Consider the following 22,744-nt stretch of genomic DNA (forward strand, 5'->3'; position numbering starts at 1 on the left):
CAAATGGGCCCCCAGCAGCCGTACAAGACGCAGTTCACCAGATTGTCGTTCCTTCTGTGTTTCGGACTTTAGTATTGAGTGTAGCTCACGACCATCCTTGGTCAGGACATTTAGGAATCACCAAGACGTACTCACGTGTCTTAAAACATTTCTTTTGGCCTGCTTTGCGCAAGGATGTAGTTAGTTACTGTCGGTCATGCAAAACTTGTCAGATGGTGGGCAAACCAAACCAAATCATCCCTCCTGCTCCCCTGCACCCTATCCCTGTGATGATTGAACCATTTGAAAGAGTTTTAATTGATTGTGTTGGCCCTCTACCTAAAACAAAAAATGGTAACCAGTTCCTGTTGACTATCATGTGTGCTGCCACACGGTTTCCAGAGGCAGTACCATTGCGCAGAATCACAGCTCAGACCGTTGTAAAGGCTCTAATTAAATTCTTCACTACCTTTGGCCTCCCAAGAGTAATACAAACAGATCAAGGATCCAACTGCACTTCTAAACCTTTTGCTCAGGTTATGCAGTTATTGAAAGTTAAACATGAAATGTCCAGCCCTTACCATCCTGAGTCACAGGGAGCGCTAGAGCGATTTCATCAGTCCTTAAAGTCAATGTTGCGGAAGTATTGTTTCGACAGCGAGAAGGACTGGGATGAGGGGGTGCCGTTAGTTTTATTTGCTGCCCGAGAAGCTAAGCAGGAGTCTTTGTGGTTTAGTCCAGCTGAATTGGTTTTTGGACATTCAGTACGTGGGCCAATGAAGGTACTTAAGGAGTCTTTTGAAGTTGACCTACCCAATGTACACATGAATGATTTAGATTGTCAGTTCCTTACGTGAGCGCTGGCACCGGGCTTGTACCCTGGCCAAAGACATGCTTTGCAAATCACAGACAAAAATGAAGCGTTTATATGATTAAAAAAAAACGTAGTCCGTGAGTTCACTGTCGGAGACAAAGTCTTGGTACTTCTACCTGTCCCTGGCTCCACTATGTCTTCCAGGTTTACTGGCCCATATGTTATCAAAGAAAAACTGAGCGAGGTTGATTATGTTGTCAGCACTCCTGATCGTAGACGTAAGTCCCGAGTCTGTCATATAAACATGTTAAAACTGTACTATGAGCGGGAGACCTCTCCAGGGAAAGGCATTGATCCCGAGATAGCACACCGCCCTGTGGCTATAGCTGTAGTATCTGTATCAGCTGGAGCAACCTATAACAGCTTACTTGATGGGTTAGAGTTCCATTCTACTGTCCGATTAGAAGCTAGGCTGCCAAATTCAGAACTACTGTCCAAGCTAGATTCCCCTGACTCAACTTTGGTAGGACACTTGCCACGTCCCCAACAAGAAGACCTTATAGCCTTGATTACCCAGTATCCATCTCTTTTTTGTGATGTACCTAAACAAACCAGTGTTCTTCACCATGACATTCAAGTGAAGACTGATCATCCAATAAAGCAACATGCTTATCGGGTTAACGCTACAAAGCAGGAAATAATGCGTAAAGAAGTGGAATATTTGTTGGAGCATAAGTTAGCTGTACCCAGTTGTAGTCCCTGGAGCTCACCTTGTTTGCTAGTGCCAAAACCTGATGGCACGTTTAGGTTATGTACAGATTACAGGAAACTAAATGCCGTAACAGTCCCAGACTCATTCCCTTTGCCGCGGATTGACGACTGTGTTGATAATGTTGGTTCTGCTCATTTTGTGACTGAATTGGACCTGCTAAAAGGATATTGGCAAGTTCCGTTAACTGCTAGAGCTTCTGAGTTATCAGCTTTTGTTACTCCTGACATGTTTCTACAATACTCTGTTATGCCATTTGGCCTCAAAAATGCACCTGCTACTTTTCAGAGGTTGGTAAATATTGTTTTTGCTGATGTTCCCAACTGTACTGCCTACTTAGATGACGTAGTCGTATGGTCCATGGACTGGAGAAGCCACTTGGATTCACTGGAAACAGTCTTTAAGCGGTTGGCCGAGGCCAATCTAACACTGAATCTAGCTAAATGTAAATTTGCTCAGGCTACTATAACCTACTTGGGTAAACAGATTGGTCATGGACAAGTCCGACCTCTAGAGGAGAAAATTACAGCCATTATTCAGTTCCCCCCTCCCAAAACGAGACGTGAGTTACGGCGCTTTTTAGGGATGGTTGGCTATTACCGCAGTTTTTGTAGGAATTTTTCTACTGTGGATGAACCCCTGACTGCTTTATTGAGTCCCTCATCCTCTTTCAGTTGGTCACCTGTATGCCAAGAGGCTTTCAACAATATTAAAGCCTTGCTATGTTCTGCTCCTGTGCTTGGAGCCCCTGATTTTGCAAAGCCTTTTAAATTGGAGGTGGATGCAAGTGGGGTTGGGGCTGGAGCTGTGCTACTCCAGGAGGATGAAAATGGGGTGGATCACCCTGTCTGTTCTTTTTCTCGGAAATTCAACAAGCATCAACTTGGGTACTCCACCATTGAGAAAGAAGCACTAGCATTAGTGTTAGCATTACAATATTTCGAGGTCTATGTAGGTTCAAGTTCTTTGCCTGTGGTAACTTTCACTGATCATAATCCCCTTGTGTTTCTGTCTCGGATATACAACCAAAACCGTCGGCTTATGAGATGGTTTCTGATTATACAGGACTATAATCTGGATGTTAGATATAAGAAAGGAGCTGACAATGTAATTTCTGATTTTCCAGGTTTATTGTTTTGTTTTGTTTGTTTTTGTCGGCAACAGGTTGGCTCTTTGGGGTGGGCGTGTTACGTGTCGGGCCTGGAAAGGGGGGTGCTTTTCTGGCTGGTGTTCTTTTTTTTTCTCTTTTCTATTCTCTCTCCCTTTCTTGCTTGCTCGCTGGTATGTCCCCTCCCTCGTTTGTTCCCTATCTCCATTACAGGTTGGCTGCAGTGTCAGTCATCGTTAGAGGACCCGTACCCCACTGCGGCCAATCATCATCCAGAGTTCAGGCCCTGGAGGAGGGACTTGGATTTTAAAAGAAGACCGGCGAAGCTCGAGGAAGCTGGCGTTACCCCTGGGCTCTAAGCTGATTCCGTGCTTTCCTTACTGCTCCGCTGTTGTCACGGGACTGTGTTGTGTGTGTGTGTCGGGTTATTGATGTGGCCTAGTGCAAGTTTAAGTCCCTGGCACTGATAGTCTGTTGGTTTTCCTTTATTACAACTTTCACTCTCTCTCTCTCTGCTGCTGTGATTTCTTGGGGTTCTGGACAGGGTAGAGGGGCGCGCTCATACATATTACGTCACGTAGCGGCCCTATGTATAGACACCCTGGGTAAGGGGCGGGGCCAACCCATGTATTTCGGTTTTGTGTTGGGGAGACTAGTGCAGTCAGTGTTTTGTTTTTCACTAGGTAACTGACGCAACGAACTAGGGTAGTTTTATTTTTCGTTGGTTTTGAATATTTCTTTCCTTTGGCGCCGTCTGGGTCCAGAAGTCCATTTAGCTTTTCTTTTGACAGATATAAATATTGTAAATATTGTAAATATTGGTGGCTGTTGTTATGAGGGGAGGGTCTCACTCACTCGTCCCCGGTGCGGTGTGAAATAAACAGCACAAAAGACGCTGAACTTGTTGTGTCTTGTTCCTTCCCGGTTCGTGCTACAAACATCACATCGAAACCATGTTACTGGCCCCTTTTCCCCTAGGCTTAACCATGGGGTCGTAACACATGGTTTCGAGGAATACAGGTGAAGTATTAATAAATGTTTTTATCGGCATAGGCTAAGAAAAAAAATGCATTTAGAACCTTTTACAATAGTTTTCTATAGTGCTATGTTAACTGATTAAACAAAACAAAAAATGTGCTTGTTTGTTGCAAAGCTGTTTAATTGTAGACATTTTACATTCATGATGCTGAACTGAAGTGCTCTCATAATTATATAGTGGGCTAAAGAGTAATAAAAGACCTTGAAAGAAAACACGAACAATAATGTAACTTTTGTAATAATTTAAATGATTTCCCTAGTTTTACTTTTAAACAACTGATGAAATTAAGGAGGAAGCAACATTAAAATATCAGTTTAATTTAATTATGTTTATTCCCATTTAATATTACTTGAAATTGTTCATACACATCATGAAGTGCATTAGTAGCTGAGGATCACACACAGCGAGTGAATGGGGAATCCTTTGGATCATGTACAATCATAAGAGAAGTAAATATTTTCAATAAAGCTTTGTGCCATGATGGATTACACACTTGGCACACACTTGTCACGACTATCCTTGCTTTGAAAGTTCTAGTCTTTTGTTTAGAATGCGAGTGTTACAGGTCTGACACTTACTTTTATATTCACTGTTAGAATGAAGCCCTGTTTCTGAGTTTAGCTGTACGTCCTTTCAACAACTGAAGCAAGATGAATATAAGGATGCCCTTGGACAGTCCACAATGCAATTACATATGCTAATTTAATTATAGGGAAGATGGTGATCCTCAAGACAGCATAAAATCATCTGATGAATTGATTGTTTTAATTGAAAGAATAAAAAAAATAATAAAAAAAAAAAAAAAAAAAACGCACACAAGCATGTGCGCGCGCACACACACAAACAGGAATTAGGGCTAAGGTGCAAAACGTATGTGGACTAAGAGTCTGGTGAGAAGGCTCTGTGTGTGTTGGGGAACCTTCTAGAACTGTAGTCAGGATCCCCTTTTACTCGTTTCTTGATATCATTTTTCACCTGAGAAAAGAAACAAAAAATGATTAGAGGAAGCAGCATGTTTCTAACACTCACTCAAACACTTAATATTGTAGAACTGGTCTATTAAATGTCTTATACACAATGAAACACGAAGAATCGCATGAGTCAATCAAATCATCATGAAAAGATTAAGAATACTTATAGAAGTAAAAAGAACATACAAATACATAGGAATAAAAACAATAGAAAACTACTAATGTCCAAAAACTAAATGCCATGGAGTATATTTAGATTGGTTTAAAATGAATAGAAGCTATTGTCATACTATAATTCAATTGCAAATAAATATGTTCTATTGTATTGATAAAAATCTGTACTTATAGGTGACCATAAGACTAAATCTCACACGATAAAATAATTTATAACCATGTTTTAGCCACATGGTTTGATTTACATTTTTTTTATTTACACTCAGACAAGGGTTATTAACTTTTTTCACTAAGGCAGTTTAACATGAACCTGACATTCAATGTTTTCTTGTTTGTTCTTAGGTAAAACCAGAATCTACACACACTCAAGAGCACAAGGGGCAAACAATGCCATGGTTTAATAACACATGAATCTGACAGACTTTTTTAGGACCCAGGATAAAAACTTAAAAGTTAAACTTAAAATCAGACTGGAATGATTTAACTGCTAATTTAACTTTGCACTTATTAATACTAATAACTACTTAATTCTAAGTAGGTTACTCTGTATAGTATCAGACTTGGTACTGGGGAGTACTACATCCACATACTGGTATCAATGAATGCCTATTACTATTACGTTATTACAGTAGAGCCTATATTATTGTAGGGAAAACACTGATGTGGCATGAATTTCAAGAACGAGAACGTGCAGGCAGCAAAAGTTGTAACTTGGTCTAGAAAATGTACTGACTTCTTACAAAAAAAAAGGCAGCACTGCAAAGTACTGTGAAAGAATTCATTTACATTTTAAAATTTTTATTTGAATAATTACTGTAGATGGTACCTGTTGTGTGTAGGCTTCCTGAAGTTCAGGTCTCTCAAGGTCACCCTGTAAGGCACTGGAAGATGTGACGGGTGTGACCCCAACTGACCTTGCAGCTTGGCTCACTGCCTCAGACAGATTGAGTCTGGGGCCTTCACTCTGTGATGTCTTTCACACAAAACACACGCATACAATTAACAGTGTCTGATATAGTAAAACCACGGACGGTGTTATTTAACAGATTTGGAGACGATATTCAACTGGCCACGACAAGTTACTCATTGACAAGACTTTCTTTTCAAAAAAATAAAGTACATAAAAAATGGCAAACCCTAACCTAAAACAGACAATATCCAAGCATGGCTATAGTGTCCCCTTAACAAAAGAAAGCGCTGTAACTGTGCAATGGTGCACTGAAACTTGCCTAAAACAATATAAATGGGGAGGAGAAAAAACACTCGTTACCTTTCTGCGCTTGGCAGGCATTCCTTGCAAATATGCATCAGACAGTGGAGGTTGAGCCTTCATCTTCCTCTGGCTAAGCATATCCTGCCTGATGATGGGAACCCAATCCTGTATGGGATTAATAAAAAAAAAAAAAAAAAAAAAAAAAAAAAAAAGACTGTTTAACCTTGTATTCCCATTGTAATACTTTCTCACAAACATGACACTTTTAATAGGTCATCTCAAACTAAAATGAAGTTGTAGTTGACAACTGAAAGCTATTGTATGAAGAGAATAAAAATAAAGTAGGTAGCATAAATAAAGGGTCTAAAGACAGGCTTACAGGAGGTAAAGCAGCTGCCCAGGCCTCAGGTTCTCCTGCAGGCCCCTCTCCGCCCACTGCACCCCCTGTCTCATCTGCCAAGCCCCCAACTGCTCCTGCTTCCTGAGAGGTAGCCATGGCCTCCTCTGCTGTGGTAGCTGGAGCAGGGGAGAGGGAGTCATCCATCTGAAAATATGAAAGAGAAGTTTAGATGTAAAAGGAGCTGAGACTGTATTAGTTATAATGGGTATTACTAATATGTGCAAATAAACAATAAAAAATAACAGATGTATAAGCAAACAAAGACTTAACAGATTAGCACTGATCATTCATCTACATTAGACAAGAATACTTATATACCTCCACAGACTGATGTTCTGACTCATGTGCTGGGGCCTCTCTTGCCTCTTCATTCTGTCATGAAATTACATTGATATATTTAGTTAAAAAATTACAACAATGCTTATTTGTTATCTGATCAGTGTTTATAGTTTGCTATTTTTATTTTTCACACTGAAGTACAAGTCCAAATGTACAAATGAAGTGGAAGAATGCAAAACTTGTAGCTAGTTTTTCCAAGTCAAATGCACTACATACACATTTACATGGTAGTCGCACATTCTGCAGGAAGAGTTGAGTAGAGTAGTAGAAGACTTTATATATTCATGTAGGTAACAAATATTATTTAAAATTATTTAAAACACTGGGTTATTACCAGGCCTTTGAAAGCCTGTTAAGATACGGTAAATTCCCCACTGTCCTTGTTGAGAGTTTCCCAGAGCGCATTTTACCATCCAAGAAAAAATGTGCAGCATTTTCAGTACAGCTTAAGTGACCCAGGGGTTAAGAGAAGTTAAATTATGGATTTAATTAAAAGTCGTTCATTTTTAACTAGGCCTGGGTGACAGGGAGATGTAATCAGATATTGTTGATGACGGACAAGTAACCTGATGATGTGGTGATGTGTAAAAGGCAATAATGAGAAAAGAATTAGAGAGGACTAATTTACTGTTAAACAACTTGTAAATATGTTTGTCAGTTCATTTTTGTGCATGTGAGCACAAGCGAAAGAGAGTTTGTTACAAAGCTGCCTATTAATTAATGCTAGCTTAACACCACAGCTCTTCACTTTTACTTATTTTACTTAAGTTTATTTTGAGCATGTGGAACCAAAAATAAATGTTGACCTGCATTTAAATGTCGACTTGCTTCGGTATGACTTGCTGTTGTAAAGCCACCAATCTAAAGTGATTAGCTATTACCACAGTGCACAGAACTAGCTAAGCTAGTTCTACCCTAGAGAAAAAGTTATTAGACAAATCAGAAATAATAAAATAATAATAAGTTCATAATGCTTTTGTAACCACTAGCGTAGAGTCCACTAATAGTTTTGCTACAAAGACATTTGATAAGGGAGGGTATCACCTGGGACCGTGTATACGTTGCGCAGTGTATGGCAATTAAACAGCAAGTTAGGCTGACTTACAGCAGTCTCCTGAGGCTGAAAGGCATACAAGATGATTTAATGTACAATAGGACATGTGTTAATTGAACAAACCAAAGTAATTTCCAGCTCCCAACCCACACCATCAAACAGTCACCGAGTGAGTCACCATTACCCAACACAAATAAAGTCCCTAGGCTGTTTTGTAGCCTTTAGTCAATAAGTTGGCGGTAACACAGCTCACATAGAAGGTCTCTTCAGTAGTAGTCATGCGATGGAGAAGCAGAAGGTGGCCAGTGAGGCGGCTAATAGTGAGGTTGAGTGAAGCAGGAATGATGTACCAAGAGACCTAAGAAGTCCCAGCTTCAGCCACCTAAAACCGTCTAGGGCATATGAAGTCTCCTTAACAGGCAGCAAACCCACGGTTTCCTGTTAAGGAGACAATCCGCATGGAGGATGTGCCACCTGCACACAGTATCCTCCCTGTCACCTGCTTGGCTTCTTCTATTCATACACAGCCCAAGGGAGCCCCTCTACTGACCCCATGAGGATGGGAAGAGGAACTACAGCAAAATATATCTAGAGCCCTACTGACAGATAACCAGTTTGGTCACACTTTATTCACTTGTACTGTTCAACCACTCAGATATAATGGGGCCTTTAAAAGGCTATGCTAGAGTACATTCCTCACTGTCTCTGTTGAAATTTGCAGTATTTTCTGTACATCTTAAATGTCCCAGTGGATGTGAACATGGCTTTGGAAACCACTTGTAGTCTGATGTTTTTGTAAACAAGTTGCCATAAGTATGCAACAAGTATGCACCAGAAAAAGCTCATAAATGCACGTTTGCAGGAATGTCTAATATAATGGCAGGTGAAGTAATATTCTCTATTACATAATTTAATACGGAATTTTATGAAATCTATAAAGCATATGAACTAAAAGCAGAAGCTGCAGGGGATCGAGTTTGTTTTTTTTCTGGGGTGGCAGATAATCAATTATCACAGAAAATATCATGCTCGTTATCACAAAAATTATCATGCTATTATTTTTATATATTGCCCTGGGCTATTTTTTGCTAGAATATATTATGGTAGTTATTACTGAATATCACCCAGGCCTACTGAAAATAACTACCGAGGAGTCTGTAAACATTACATTTATATTTTTAGCAGATGGCCCCAAGTTTTAAAACAGTAGGTGAGAGTAACGTAAGGAATCGGGCAAAAATATTTATCAGTATGACAGCTTTCAATTTTGAAGAAGGAAAAAAATCTGCTCTGCTACAAAAAACCTGCACTTAAAAAGGGGTTTCTTTTACAGATTATCATTTTAACGTAATCGCACATGGGTGTCTAGTTTGAAAAGTCAACAGGATTGTGCGAGAGTAAATACAGTACTGTGCGTAAGTCTTGGACACCTCAACAAATGTATGTGTACAGCAAGTGTCTTTTGCTAATAAAAAAAATCACTATGTATAATTAGATAAATACAAACTAACATTACTGTTTTAAGAAGTAGCAAAAATATCTTGTATTCATAAAAGCAGTTGATGGAACTGGTAAGAAAAACACAGGGCTGGTTTCAGAATTATTCTCAATGTCCCAAGCAATTACATGGATTTGTTCAATTTTGCCATTAGCAAACCTGATGTAATTTAATAAAGGACTAATTGATCAAACTAGTTACCGGATGATAACTACAATACCAGGCTGACAAAAGGAGAGGTTTGGAAATGGTTAAGTCAGGGGTGCACAACTCCTGGACGGCAGTTTGGAGGTTTTCCTATTCAAGCACGCACACACTGAATTACACACAAGTTCATCAGGTGTGTAAATGCTAAGTGGGTAAAACACCAAACTGTGCTGGACACTGGCCCTCCAGGACCAGAGTTCTACATCCATCAGTCAAGTGAGCAAAACTGACACACACTAAAATACTACTTTTTGTATTGTTATTTATACTAATACTTGTGTTTCATTTCTGTGCAAATATACATATACACACAAACACACACATTTTTTTGAAAATGCTTATCCTTCTGGGTCATGGGGGTCAAATATACACTTATTTTCTCAGGTGCCAAAAACTATATTCTATTATACATTAACTATTATATGCGCCATATATTCAGATATCTATGTGTGCACCAATCTCATAATTCAAGTCTTACCCGAGCATGGACAACATAATTGAGGATTTGCTCCTCTGTAACGGGGATGTGCTCCAGAATGACCTGCAGTCGCATAGTCATCATACTGGTCAACCAGTTCACTACACTTGGGTTCACCTCTGCTGACATGGTCCTCTGAAGAGAAAGAGTCAAAAGGAGTGGGGTGATTAGGCTTTGACTTTAAAAGAAAAGAAATATGTTGCGAGAGAGACTTCACAGGTATAGTACTGACTATGCGGTTGTTGATGACTGTAGTAAGGGCATTCTGTTCTCCTCTCAGGCAGTAAAGATTAAGAGCCAAACACTCAAACAGAGCACGATTACACAGCTGCAGCAAGCGTGGTCCAAATGTGTGGTCTACAAAAAAAGGGAAATGTAACCATCACAGCACACACATTGCCTTATACATCTATGGATACATATTTAGCAAGTATTCTGATAAGAGATTATTAATCTCTGCACCCTAAACTGACAACTCTTCAGAGTGATGTGGCTAAAATGCTGTGTACTGTGGATGCCTATTTAGAGGTCTATAGAGGACACTGACCCTGCAGATTTCTTTTATGCAGCTGTTTAAAAAAAAATGCCTGTAATATTTTTTTAAACACATGAGTAAGGAAATGTGAAATTTAAATGTAAAGTGTTTTTACATTTGAATCTTTAAAGTGCAAATCAGCAAATATGGCTTAAAGTATAGTGGTCAGCATAACCCAAAAAAACGTGCTTAAAATGTTCCTGGACACACCTGTGCAGTGTAGAATGTGTGTGGCGATGGCTGTAAGTTGCTGTCTTAGAAAAGATCGGTTTGTCTGAGTGATGTCAATTCCTTCCCGAACTGTAACTGCTGACTGAGCAGGTGATAACAGACAGAGAAAGATTAAAAATAAATGTACAACTCAATAAATATTCCACACAATACACTAAAAATAACAGAGAAAATGACTATCTACTTACAAAACTCTCTGTGATGTATTCATCAAGTTCTCTAATCAGGTCATTAGCAGCTGCCTTTTTTAGTGAAACAGGAGAGAATGATCAACAGAAAAGGAGAAAGTAAAGACTGAATTAAAACATTCCCAGAAATTATTATGATACTGTTATGAAGATGTGTGTGTGGAATAAAAACGTGAGACATACTGTGATGTTAGCCTCTGTGGGCTCTCGACCCTGCAGATAGTGTTCTGTGAAGAACTGGGACAGCTGGGGCTGAATGCGGCTCAGTGGTTGCGCCTGACCATGAAGCAGCAGCACCATGTCCACCATGGAGAAATTTTGACAGACAAGAGTCAACAGGTCCCCGAAGAAACCTATGTACAAAAAATAGATTACTCAGTTCCTAAGTAGGTTACTTAGGATAGAATAGAACCAAACAGAAAGATGCAGGAAACAAGAGAGTTAACATACAATGCGATATACAGTATGATCTATATGATCATAATATGGAATGTCCTATCAAAATGACCCTCTACATCAGAAAGACAAATTTAATGCAATTAATTAGGACATTTAATGCTGGTGCTCATTCCTCATTCTATACATGCAGCATAAAATCACATTACCATTAACTTCATAAGTCATCATTCTACAGCCCCTCTGTCATAAGAAAACTTTCTATCTCTGAAATGGTAACTTTACAATAGAAGGAATTAGCTTAATGTAGCTATAATAGCTTAGCTACATCTGCTAATGTAACATAAAAGGTTTACTTTTGAAAGTTTATATTTTATGATGAAAGGTTCAATAATCACAACATAAAAGTAAACTTCCATTTTCAAATGACAAAAAAAAAAATTGACATCCGTTATGTAATTTAGATCAAATCTCACCCATTGCCTCTCCAGTGCTGGGGGTGAAAATGTTGCTGGTCTGAGAGAGTCTCTGGATAAATTGAGCAATGCTTTCTGTATTATTCTGAGGGGCACCTAAGGAGCCCATCATGGTGGAGAGGACCCCTTGTACTATCCCAGTGAAGAGTTCAGTGTTCATGACTTCTTCAGCTGTGCCTGCCTCAGGGTACGACTGAGGTTCATTAGTCGGTGGAGCAGAGGAGGCAGCTGCTGGTTGGTCTGCGGATGGCTGAAAGTGCGCTTGCTGAGAGGCCTGATGAAAGAGGTGCACAATTACTACCTTAAACATGCAAGACTGCATTATCTAACCATTCAGCACTGCATGACCTCCTTATGACAGAGTTAGGTACATAGAACAGCCTATTCTAAGCTACTCTGTACCTAAGCAAAATCAATAAAGAGACATAAACCAGCCAACAGGCTAGTAAGCAAATGTCTTCAGTAGTGAGCTCCTTTCTGACCTGTATAAAGTCAGTAACTCCCTGGATGAAGGCAGGTATGCCTGGCATGGTCACAGATACAGCGGGACTCACTCCAGTGGCCTGACCATTAGTAGCAATCCCTCCCCCCAGGAGAGAGCCAAGAATCTGGTCCAAGTTACCCCCAAGAGGAGCCCCTTGAGGAGGTGCAGGGGCAGCATCAGGCTGTGGAGCAGAGCTCGCCGTGGTGCTGGTGGAGTGTGTAGGTCCTGAGGCAGTGGTGGTAGCCGCAGATGTGGGTGTGAAGGTTGAGGAGGACGTTGAGGAGGAAGTTGAGGAGGAAGAAGAGGAGGAGGAGGACGAAGTAGAGAACGAGAATGTGTAGGAAGAGGAGGAAGAGGAGGAGGAGGAGGTGGTGGGGGTAGCAGCTTGGCTCGCTGTAAAATTAAAAAGAGGGAATGTTTAGGTTCATCACAATAAGGGTAGTTCTTTTGCATTTCTTCCTAAAATACAGAACTGTAAATTTGGCAAACATACCCATCTGGCCAGAAGCTCCGGTCAAGAGTTGCCCCACCAGACCACTAATCATTTGGTTAAGAGCAGCTGGATTCATGGGTGTAGCCTTTCACACAAACATATAAAATTATACATAACTGAATTATCAGTCCCTCAGTAGTTCTAGCTTCCTAATTTGTTTAACATACATGAGGGTTAAAGTACTAACCTGGCTTGGCTGTTGACCCATTGCTGGGGGAACAGCAGGTCTCAGATTTATGGTGGTTCCTCTGGTGGTAAAGGAAGGGTTTGCCATCCGGTGGGCAAAGGAAGGCAGTGTGAATACTACTCTAGCCTGATGAGGGTTAGGGGGCATTGCAGGGGCAGCAGGCCCTGTAGTAGCAGAGCCTGTACCAGGGCTAGGGGTCTGTTGTCCTTGTTGTCCTTGTTGTCCTTGTTGTCCAGCAGAGGCAGCATTTGCCATGGCCATGGCTTGCTGGCTAACTTGATTTACAATGGCTTGCATGAACTCTGGAGGTAGACCAGGTATTTGAATTGTAGGAGATGCACCTAGGTAATAAAAACACAATGATGCACAAAGCAAACAACAACAGTACTGCAACACCGAGTCAAAGGAATACCACAGAACTGCAAACCCTCAATATGGAGACTATACTAGCTTACGATACAGTATGCTGTTCAGAACCAATGACGCATCTGAAAATGAGAGTTTTTAAGGATGAATGTATATTAAAGCTAATAAAAATAATTAACCCTCACCAGGCTGTCCAGTACCAGCAGCATTCTGTTGTCCAGTAGCTGTGCTTTGAGCATTGCTTCCAGAGTCTGAAATGCATTAAGAGATGCACATTTAAAGATAAGACGTTCCTTAACAAGAGCTCACACGCATGGATGTGCAAGCGCGAGAACACACGCATGCACATGCACACACTCACGAACCCACACACACAGTAACCCACCATCAATGTTAATCTGCATCATGACCACTGGCTCCATGGTTTGATGGCTTATTCGTATCACCCTGGGCCCTGGCTGTCCCATCTGCTGATTGGCCATACCTGGCTGTGGGGCGGGGGTTTGTCCTTGCCCTTGCTGCTCTGACTGGCCAGTAGGTTGAGGCTGACTCTCAGCTGTTGGTCTGCCATTGGCTGACATTGTCACTGTGGTTCCCAGATTAACCTGTAAGAACAAATAATTAAATGATGAATACGAGGAAATGTGATATAATGACGAAATGATTAGATGTTTTTAAATTATTAAATTAATTATAAATAAAGAAAAATACAGCTTTCAAGCAAATTCTAAATGTCAAGCACTGTGTGTCAAAGAAGAGTAACTTCTGTAAAAACAGACCTACATGTTCCATCAATAACTGCATTAAAATGGAAAGTAGTGAATGCGTCCTGTTTATAAAATTACTGTCTGAATCTACAAGCAATCCATTACCTGTATGGGCATGTGATGCACTCCACCTGGTGTCAGAACAGAGGAAGTGTAGTGAGACATGGGCCGGATCACATGCAAGTGACGGGGGGGAGCACTTGAGAGGTTACAGCGTAAATCACTCAAAGCAACCAGAGCATTCCCTAATAGTCGAAGGGCCTCCCCGACCTGGTTTAAAACTCGCTGATCTTCCTCTCTCTCCTGTGTCTGACGGGAAAACATTTTTCCCCAATTACTTAAGGAAATGAGACAGCCATGGGGTACAGACGAAGAAAACCAACATATCAAAAGAAGAACTAAAATATTCAGCTGATGTTTGTACAGTACAGCACTAAACCCAGAAAAGGATGTATTGATGAAAATTGCAAAAAGAACCCTTCTAATCCACAAATTTAAGTGTATGCTAAATTTATCTCACACAGCTTTTTCAAAAAACACCACATAAAGTGGGTGTTAAAGAGGAATTAAGTTCTCCATAATGCAACATTATTGTAAACATATTTACTCAGAGTGATTCTAGAGAAACTTAATCTGGAATTGTTCACAGTTCACAAAGTCAGAACTGTTCACAGTAGTAGTGATAGGAAAAAGATGTCCAGAATTGGAATGCCCCTACAAACTAAATTCTGAAATCAGAGAAAGATATAACTTGAACAGATAATAAAAATGCTGCCAGGTGCCCTATGATAGTTTTGACATGAGCTTTTAGGCTACAATTTATTTTTTTTATGCATTTATAGCAGAGCGGTACATGCAGGGCACTCCTTTTTCCAGATTTACCACTATTTTATTGTCAACATTGCATATAAAAACTCAAGACACTTATAGGTTCCCTGGTTATTCTGGATAAAAAATACATTTTTTTTGTGTTGTAGACATTGTGATCCTCCTATCACCACCTCCGAACATATCCGAGTTGGCAAGTTTCTCTACAATGATTTTACTTCAAATCACTCTGAACAACTTTATTTACATCTCAATGAATGAACTATGCAGAAGATTTAAAAAAGGTTTCAGAATGATATAAAAAAAACTGGCTACACAAAAATAACAGGTGTGTTACTACATAAAAACACTTAAACCAGTGCTACTTCACTGTGCTACTCGCAACTGGAGACTACATCCGTGTACTGCTTACGTTATTGTTGTAGTCAGCAGTAGTAGCTGCCTCTAGGATGGCATGGGCTCTCTGGATGAAAGGCTGCATCCTCTCTTCTACTCTCCTCAGCTCTGCTAACATCTCTACCAGCTCTGCAGGGCTGGGGTGACTGGAGTGAATACAGGAACATAATTCAAGTAAAAAAAAAATAACATTAATAAACAGGTTTGTACCGTGTCAAAAACATTAATGGAATAAACAAGATTCTCAGAAAAAGCAGACTAAGAGTTTCTTTTCTATCTTTTTTTTTTAACTGTGAGCAGTGTCTTAATTCTAGACTAGGTATAACTAAGTTCTGAAATCTCATTCACAGGATTTTTTTTTTTGGTTCTCCATCCCACAGATTTTATATCTGATGGGCATGTAACAGCATGGTCTTCTAGTCATGTATCCAAAGCACATAACAGCATCAGTACTGGATACATAACATTTAAACCATGGAAATAAAGTATACATTTTTTCACAGCTTCCAAATAGAATTTCTCATAAAACAAAGCATAGCTATTTCATGACAGACTGATCTTAAAGTAAGCCTTTATTTAAACATTTAAGTTGTTACCAACATCCTACTATAGCAGAAACAGTACTGAATCTTACAGTCTGAAAGCACATTAATTTTTTTAGAGAAACGACTGTAACCCTGTTGGCTCCAAATAACCTATTCTGAACTTCTATTGAGTTTCTTATTAGCAACCATGGTTTTCCAAAGCTCCTGTAACATAACAAGAGGTCTGACCATAAAAGAAAAACTAAAACACTAAATCACTAATATAAAGACCATTGTTGGCCACTGTTTTTCAGTGTTGCCCCCTCTTAGCAAATACTTTTCCAGCTTGATCATTATTTTTGCAAAACTGTTAAATTTTATTCTGAAACAAAGTAAACGGTCATTTGTTACATGAAAAGCATAACTCAGGTCTACTGTCTACGAAAAAAAAAAAACATTATCCCTAAAAACATTTTTGGACAATTAAGAATTAGCAATCTTATACCTTAGGATCCATCAGTCTTACACCTAAAAGACATTCAAATAACTTCTAAAAACTGTGTATGTCAGCTAAAGATTGTACTAAAAGAGTTTTATTGGTTCAGTTTAAATAATTATAGTGTCTGGTCTTACCTGGGACCTGATGGAGGAGGAGGTGTGCCCTCAGTCTGAGTGGCAGATGATGATGGAGGGGAGCTAGATGGAGGGGGGGAGGTGTCCATGGGCTGAACAGAGGGAGAAGGTGTAGAAGTGGATGAAGAAGGAGGAGGTGCAGAATCCTCATGAGGTGAGGAGTCATCAGCAGGCTGACCCTATAAAAAGAGAGACGGTGCATGAGTTTGTGCATGTGATGTCAAGACAGTCATCTTTCTGTAACAAACCTCTTTCAAAAAAAAACCCTGGACAGCCCATAAATTGTCTACAAGTAATCAGATACAATAAAGTACAAAAGCTTTTGTTGCCTCCATTAAAGGCAATATGATATTTTATTTCAGAACTTCTCAATACCTCAAGTCTCTGAATCAGGGCAATGGTGTCCCTGAGCAAATTCTCAGCCAAAAGCAGCCGCAGTCTGGGCTCACTCTGTAGGGACTGGTCTAAGTCAACATGTACATTCGCCGAGCCGCTGGTCTAGAAGATAAAGATACACCATTCATAATTTTACATGTAATAATATGAACAAAGATATTCCACGGCTTATGGATTTTAATGGCTGGGACACACTCCTACCCCAGTGCTGGTGCTGACTCGTGCATTCCTGACACCCTCTCCCAGACCTGACATCATTTGCTGGATAGACATCTGAGGAATTTTATATTCAAGAGCTATTAAAAATGTCAACAGTAAAGACATTACATTTAATTATGCTTGATTATAAAAGCAAAAACCATCAGGAGGTCTTTGAGCAATCTATGTATCTACGGATATATTTTGGTTGTACACAGAAAGTGATTTCTAGTGGGCATAGTATGATGTGCAAAAACTAACATATATTATCAAATATTTAATTTGTTGCATGTTAAATTATAAGTCACAAGTAGTGAAACTAACACTAAGGCCCATATTTATCACACATCTAAGAGTAGGCACACTGATCTAAGGTCAGGCCTCATCAGTCTATATGGTCCCATTCAGTGCTATCTGCAAAAAAATTCCCCCCAGATCAGCATCTGTTATACATGAAGGCATAAATATAGGCCTTCATGTTTGCACATGACCAACAAGGTGGACAACAATGCAAATCATCATGACAACTGATATTATGATCTTTTTTAACCACAAATATTACAGATATTCTTTATCAAAGAAGGCAATGTCCACACCTGAATTTGCTGGGGATCCATGATGTTAACTGGGAGATTAAGGGTACCAAGCATAACATAACTGTTGGCATTACGGTCATGAGTAGGTCCATGAGGCATGCCCTGAGAGGTTGGGGAGGAGTTTGTGTTTCCAGCCTGTGGGCCACCTGAGATCCCGGCTACTCCACCTGAGCCTGATCCTGGCTGGGTTGTCTGAGGTGGAGCTCGCTCCACCAAGTGGATGACTTTACCATTCACATCTGCCAGCACAAGAGCAGAAACGAAAAGGAATTCAGGAAAATGAGGAAGAAAAACAAAACCAAAATAATTCATGTACAAAAGGGAAACAAAGTTTGATTTTATATGAAATCTGTCAACAGATATCCAAGTATGTCCTGACACAGGCTTATTGCATGTTATTAACACACGTCTGTGAAAGCTGCTTAAAGGGTTTGGTATATCCAGAACATTGGCTGAAAACAAGATAGAGTATTAAATATTCTAATTAATATAGATTTTACCAAACTTATTTTTACAGAAACCATTTTTCCCACTGATATATTTTGAGAGTTATTAAGAGTTTAAATATTTTGTTATATAATCTAATCAATCTTTTCTTCTTGAATTTGTATCAAATTATCAAATACCTTTGTCCTTAAAGGCAAAAAACAACAAGAAAAAAACAAAAACAAAACACACAAACACTCCAACTTTAGGCTATGCCTAAAGGAGTGAGTAACAGTTTGTTTTGTACAACCAGTTGTAAAACACGCTTTCAGTGCAAATATCAAAACCAACTCACTGTATTCTGTCAGAGTTTTCTCATCTTGGAGCACTCTTCCTTGATAGATTAGTCTCTGTTTGTCAACAGGTATTCCGACTGATGTGGATATATGTTCTTTGAACTCTTTGACGGTCATCTAGATGAGTAGAATGAGAAGGTGATTTTAGTAAATTACAAGAAGGCCAAGCTTAGAAAATACATGGAGACTTCAAAGATGCCACAAGAACATGAAATACACATATAAATCAAATGCTAAAACAAATAAAGCACAACTCTGACAACAGACAGCTGAAGAACTGACTCACCTGTGCACTCACTGTGTAACTTCTGCTCTGGGAGTCCAGAGTTTTGACAGTTACTTCTATGTCACTATTTCCTTGCTCCTCCATGGTAGCCTGTAGGATATTATGTAGCTATATGGACCACATATAAACCGTTGTTAGGGGCACAAACAGGTAATGAACATGAAGAAAACTGCTTGCTTGTGAAGGACGGTCTAATTATCTAACTAAGCTTACAACTTCCCACTTGTTTGAAAGTAAAACCACGCATGCTTACTGATATTTCCAGAAGCTTCGCGAAGTTTTCACCCACTAGTAGCTCAACTGCACTCTTGGATGTCAATCAGTCCGGGTCTGATTAACGTTACTTCTAAAAAGCTGGCTGGTTAGCTAACTAACCAACAAAACCTTGTATATGTACGGGTTAAGCCAGTGTTCCACAACCCTGGTCCGGCCCACTGTCCTGCACTGTTTCGTGCTTGCCATGCTTTTGCACAGTTACTTTATCTCACTAATAGGCTGTTAATGAGCTGATTACTTTGATCTGGTGTGTCGGGAGTATGGAAAACACTAAAAAGTGTTCCAGGAACATTAATGGGAAACAATGGTTTAAGCTAGCGAGCTACAGTGTCTATTTCAGCCACCCAGGTTAAGTTAATCTCACCGCGTAAGCAGTAACGCGGAGTTAAGTTCGTGCTAAACCACAACAATTCCAGCCCTACAATTCCGTATAGCTAACTAGCTAGATAACATTATATGGCGCGGTTACTAAAACACAGTATGGGCTGAAATGGCCCGAACATGCAGCTAACAACAGTAGTTAACGTTACCATTACTTAAATGGCCTCGGGGTTCGTTAGCTTAAGCTAACCTAACCTAGCTAAGCTACCCCCGCTTTCGAAACGATGAAAACAAACGTCAGGCTAGCAAAGAAGCGCTTGGCATGATGAGCAAAGGGATTCCTACCTTCGCACTATATCCCTGTTTTATATTAGTTGTGTGGCCTCTGCTCTGTAGCTAATCAGATTTCTTCAGTAACATCTGGTACAACCGCAATGCCAGACTGCAAACGGCTAACGTTAGCTGCGCTACCGAGCTAACACAGAAAACGCCATACAGCCGTTCTGCTCGCTCAGCTCCTGACGTTTCCACTGGAGGACACGCCCATTTCCTGGAACCCTCACTTCGCTGTTCGCCGGTGTTGTGCCGAATTCCGACTCCTCGGCAGAATCCGACTCCCCCTAGCGAGCACGCACTTCACTTGGACTGCACTCAGGATTTCTTAGGTTATTTCTGTGTGTAAAAACGCGTTATCTTTAATTTTCCTTCACGCCAAATAACACAAAGGGATCTAAAGCCAAACTAAGACTCACACCGTGATGGTTTAGTTTAATATTACGAAACAAAAACGATTGTTGTTGTAGTGCTTGAGATCTGGTGGGACTGAATGCCTTTCAGTTATACGACATATTAAACACAGCTTTAAACGTCTTTCTGGAGCAATACAGTTCATATCTGATGACCTGAAGTTGCAGTATTAGCTGCCTTTTTTCCTCATCAATATTCAGCAACGAGACTTTCATAGCTAGGACAAATTAGTAAACATTTCTGCATAAAAGAGTTGCCTATAATTAAAAATTGTAGTAGGCTAATAACAATTGTAATGGTAGTAATTTACGATTAATTTTGGTTGAAAAGTCAGCAGCTTTTACATGGTCAGATGGTGTATTGTGAACCTGTCAAAATTATGCCCCTCTTATCTATGGGGATGCGTTATGATTAACTTTTTCTGCTTCTAAACTAACTTCTAAACTAATAGATTTGGCCCAGATGTAGTCCAACTACATTGCTGGTCCCCAATATTCACTCCAGAATTGACCCACATATATAGAAATGAGAAACTGTAGCTATAGCTATCTGCCATCTGGCCCTGTTCTGGCCCACATGTGTAATGTCTGGCCTGTAGTTAACCGGCAGTCACATAGGAAAGCTACAATTGGCTCAAAGCTGTGTCTGGGTGTTGTTAAAAAAAAATTAAATAAAAATACTCAAAAACGTATGTACAGTATCAAAAGTATCAGGACAAAAAAACTATTACTGAGTAGAACTGCAGTGGAACCTTTTAGTACATCCAGCATCTTCTCTTCATTTGATCTGACTGTTGAAGTTAAAGCAGTACAGACTAAGACAAATTGTTTCTTGAAAAAAATGATGACCCATAACTGTAACTAACCATGCACTTATCAAGAATAGGCCTACCAACAATTTGGCCAGTCAGGGTGGAACAAACAGCAGTATACATTGTTGTGCATTAAAAGCTCAGGATGGTAATGTTTTGGGAGACATTAGAAATTGCATGGCAAGCAGCAACTGTCATGATACTTTCAGATTTACCACATTTTTCGGCTTTTCTGACATTCAGTTGAATTCTGATGCTAGAAACGCTGTCTGATTTATATACACACTGCAGCCATGTGAGACATGACGTAGAAATATGTGATTTTTTGTGAACATGGTGGGGGTACTTGGTAAACTGACAACTCAATGTGAACACCTCTGTGAGACTATGTCACCTAGGTCATGTAGCACCAAGCAGTACAACAAACAGCACAACGTACAGGGCCTCAAAACGTCCGCAGTATGCAGGTCTCCACAGTTTTAAAACAGTTCCTGAAATCCACAAATGCTTTTGATCTATGTTATGCTATATAGATCTATTGATCTATATCCATTTTCTAAAAGACAAAGTCTTCTAATTCAGCATCATTTAGCAGCAGCCTGGATGACAGTTCTCCACCTGGTCTGATAATGAATGTGACAGGATTAAACTGAAGCACCATGCCGAATCTCTGATTATGGTGATCCCCAACACTCGGTGATGTAATTGCACCTTGAAAATGTGCCAGTAATCCCAGGATTAGCATCATTAACATGCTCAGAGCGCAGTAAACCTCATTTCCATATCACAGAGTGCTGTTTCATAAGTGACATTTTTGCTGGGTTGGGCAGAAGAACCTCAGAGCAAAAGGGTTTGCTTTATGGGTATGTGCAGTCTCAATGCTTCCTTTTGATCTATACAGGTGGTCACTAAACTGAACATCCTAACTCTTCCAGGCCCCACTAGGTTCTGATCACTACTTGGAGCTGAGTGTAATATCAGTACAATACATTTGGAAAATATCAACTTTTTTTTTTTAGGTTTAACACATTTAAGGTAACTTATTTTTTGATAATGTGAATAACAACAGGCAATACTGACTTTAGAAGTGTTGTAAATTACGGACACAGTAGAGTTCTTACGAACATGGTACACTGTTAGAAATAAAGGTACTGTACAGGGACATGATTCATTCCTCAAGGTACAATGTAAGTGTACCCTCAAAGGTATAACAGGTGCAATGGTGTACCTTACATGAGTTTTTCTTAGTGGAAATGTAGATATTTGTACCTTCTCATAACCAAACGTTTTAAATCAGAACAATAAAATAAAAAGCCTGGAGATGAGACAGGGGGTGTGGAGTCAGTACAGTTTAGAAAATAACTTCAATGGACTTATGGAGTTATGTTCCCTGAATAAAGGTACTGAGATGTACCCCTGAGGGTACCACCACAGTGACAAGAGGGGTACTGCCCCAGTGACAGTGTCATACTTTTTTTTCTGAGAGTGTAAATTCAAGCAAACATATATGAAAAATGGGTGTTTTTATTGATAGGATTGCAGAGTGTCTCTTAAAGCACTTAGAAGGTCATCTAAACTAAATGTAGTTCTTTGAGGGCTCTGTAGTAAAGGCAGTGGTGATATATAGAACCATGACAACTCAAAGAAATATTTGAATAAATGGTTCGCTGTAATGCCTTCCAAACAGTGACCACAGGGATAGGCTCCAACACCCCCCATGACCCAGAAGGATAAGCGGTTTGGATGATTTTCGGAGGAGGTCCCACAGTTGAACTAACATTATT

General features: G+C 39.8%; 1 protein-coding gene across 3 annotated transcripts; it reads right to left on the bottom strand.

Annotated features, from left to right (window-relative positions):
- Nucleotides 1-3,808: 3,808 nt before the first annotated feature.
- Nucleotides 3,809-19,941, bottom strand: bag6 (BCL2 associated athanogene 6). 3 transcript variants are annotated; one of them, XM_037546692.1, is made up of 25 exons: nt 19,748-19,941; nt 18,806-18,895; nt 18,519-18,636; nt 17,738-17,976; nt 17,145-17,216; nt 16,923-17,045; nt 16,548-16,726; nt 15,407-15,536; nt 14,272-14,475; nt 13,785-14,004; nt 13,585-13,650; nt 13,034-13,374; nt 12,847-12,931; nt 12,352-12,746; nt 11,870-12,143; nt 11,181-11,350; nt 10,998-11,051; nt 10,789-10,891; nt 10,276-10,400; nt 10,044-10,178; nt 6,786-6,839; nt 6,447-6,611; nt 6,125-6,232; nt 5,681-5,827; nt 3,809-4,684 (listed from the first exon to the last, which is right to left on the bottom strand). In XM_037546692.1, exons 2-25 carry the CDS (start codon nt 18,887-18,889, stop codon nt 4,589-4,591), a joined length of 3,687 nt encoding a protein of 1,228 aa, XP_037402589.1. In that variant the 5' UTR covers nt 18,890-18,895; nt 19,748-19,941; the 3' UTR covers nt 3,809-4,588. The 3 variants fall into 3 exon arrangements, with proteins under 3 accessions (XP_037402589.1, XP_017552360.1, XP_017552359.1); XM_017696871.2 differs by having other exon boundaries at nt 14,272-14,469; nt 18,806-18,913; XM_017696870.2 differs by having other exon boundaries at nt 18,806-18,913.
- Between the last annotated feature and the right edge of the window lie 2,803 nt (nt 19,942-22,744).

Source organism: Pygocentrus nattereri, chromosome 17 (genome assembly GCF_015220715.1).
Source record: "Pygocentrus nattereri isolate fPygNat1 chromosome 17, fPygNat1.pri, whole genome shotgun sequence".
NCBI lineage: Eukaryota > Metazoa > Chordata > Actinopteri > Characiformes > Serrasalmidae > Pygocentrus > Pygocentrus nattereri.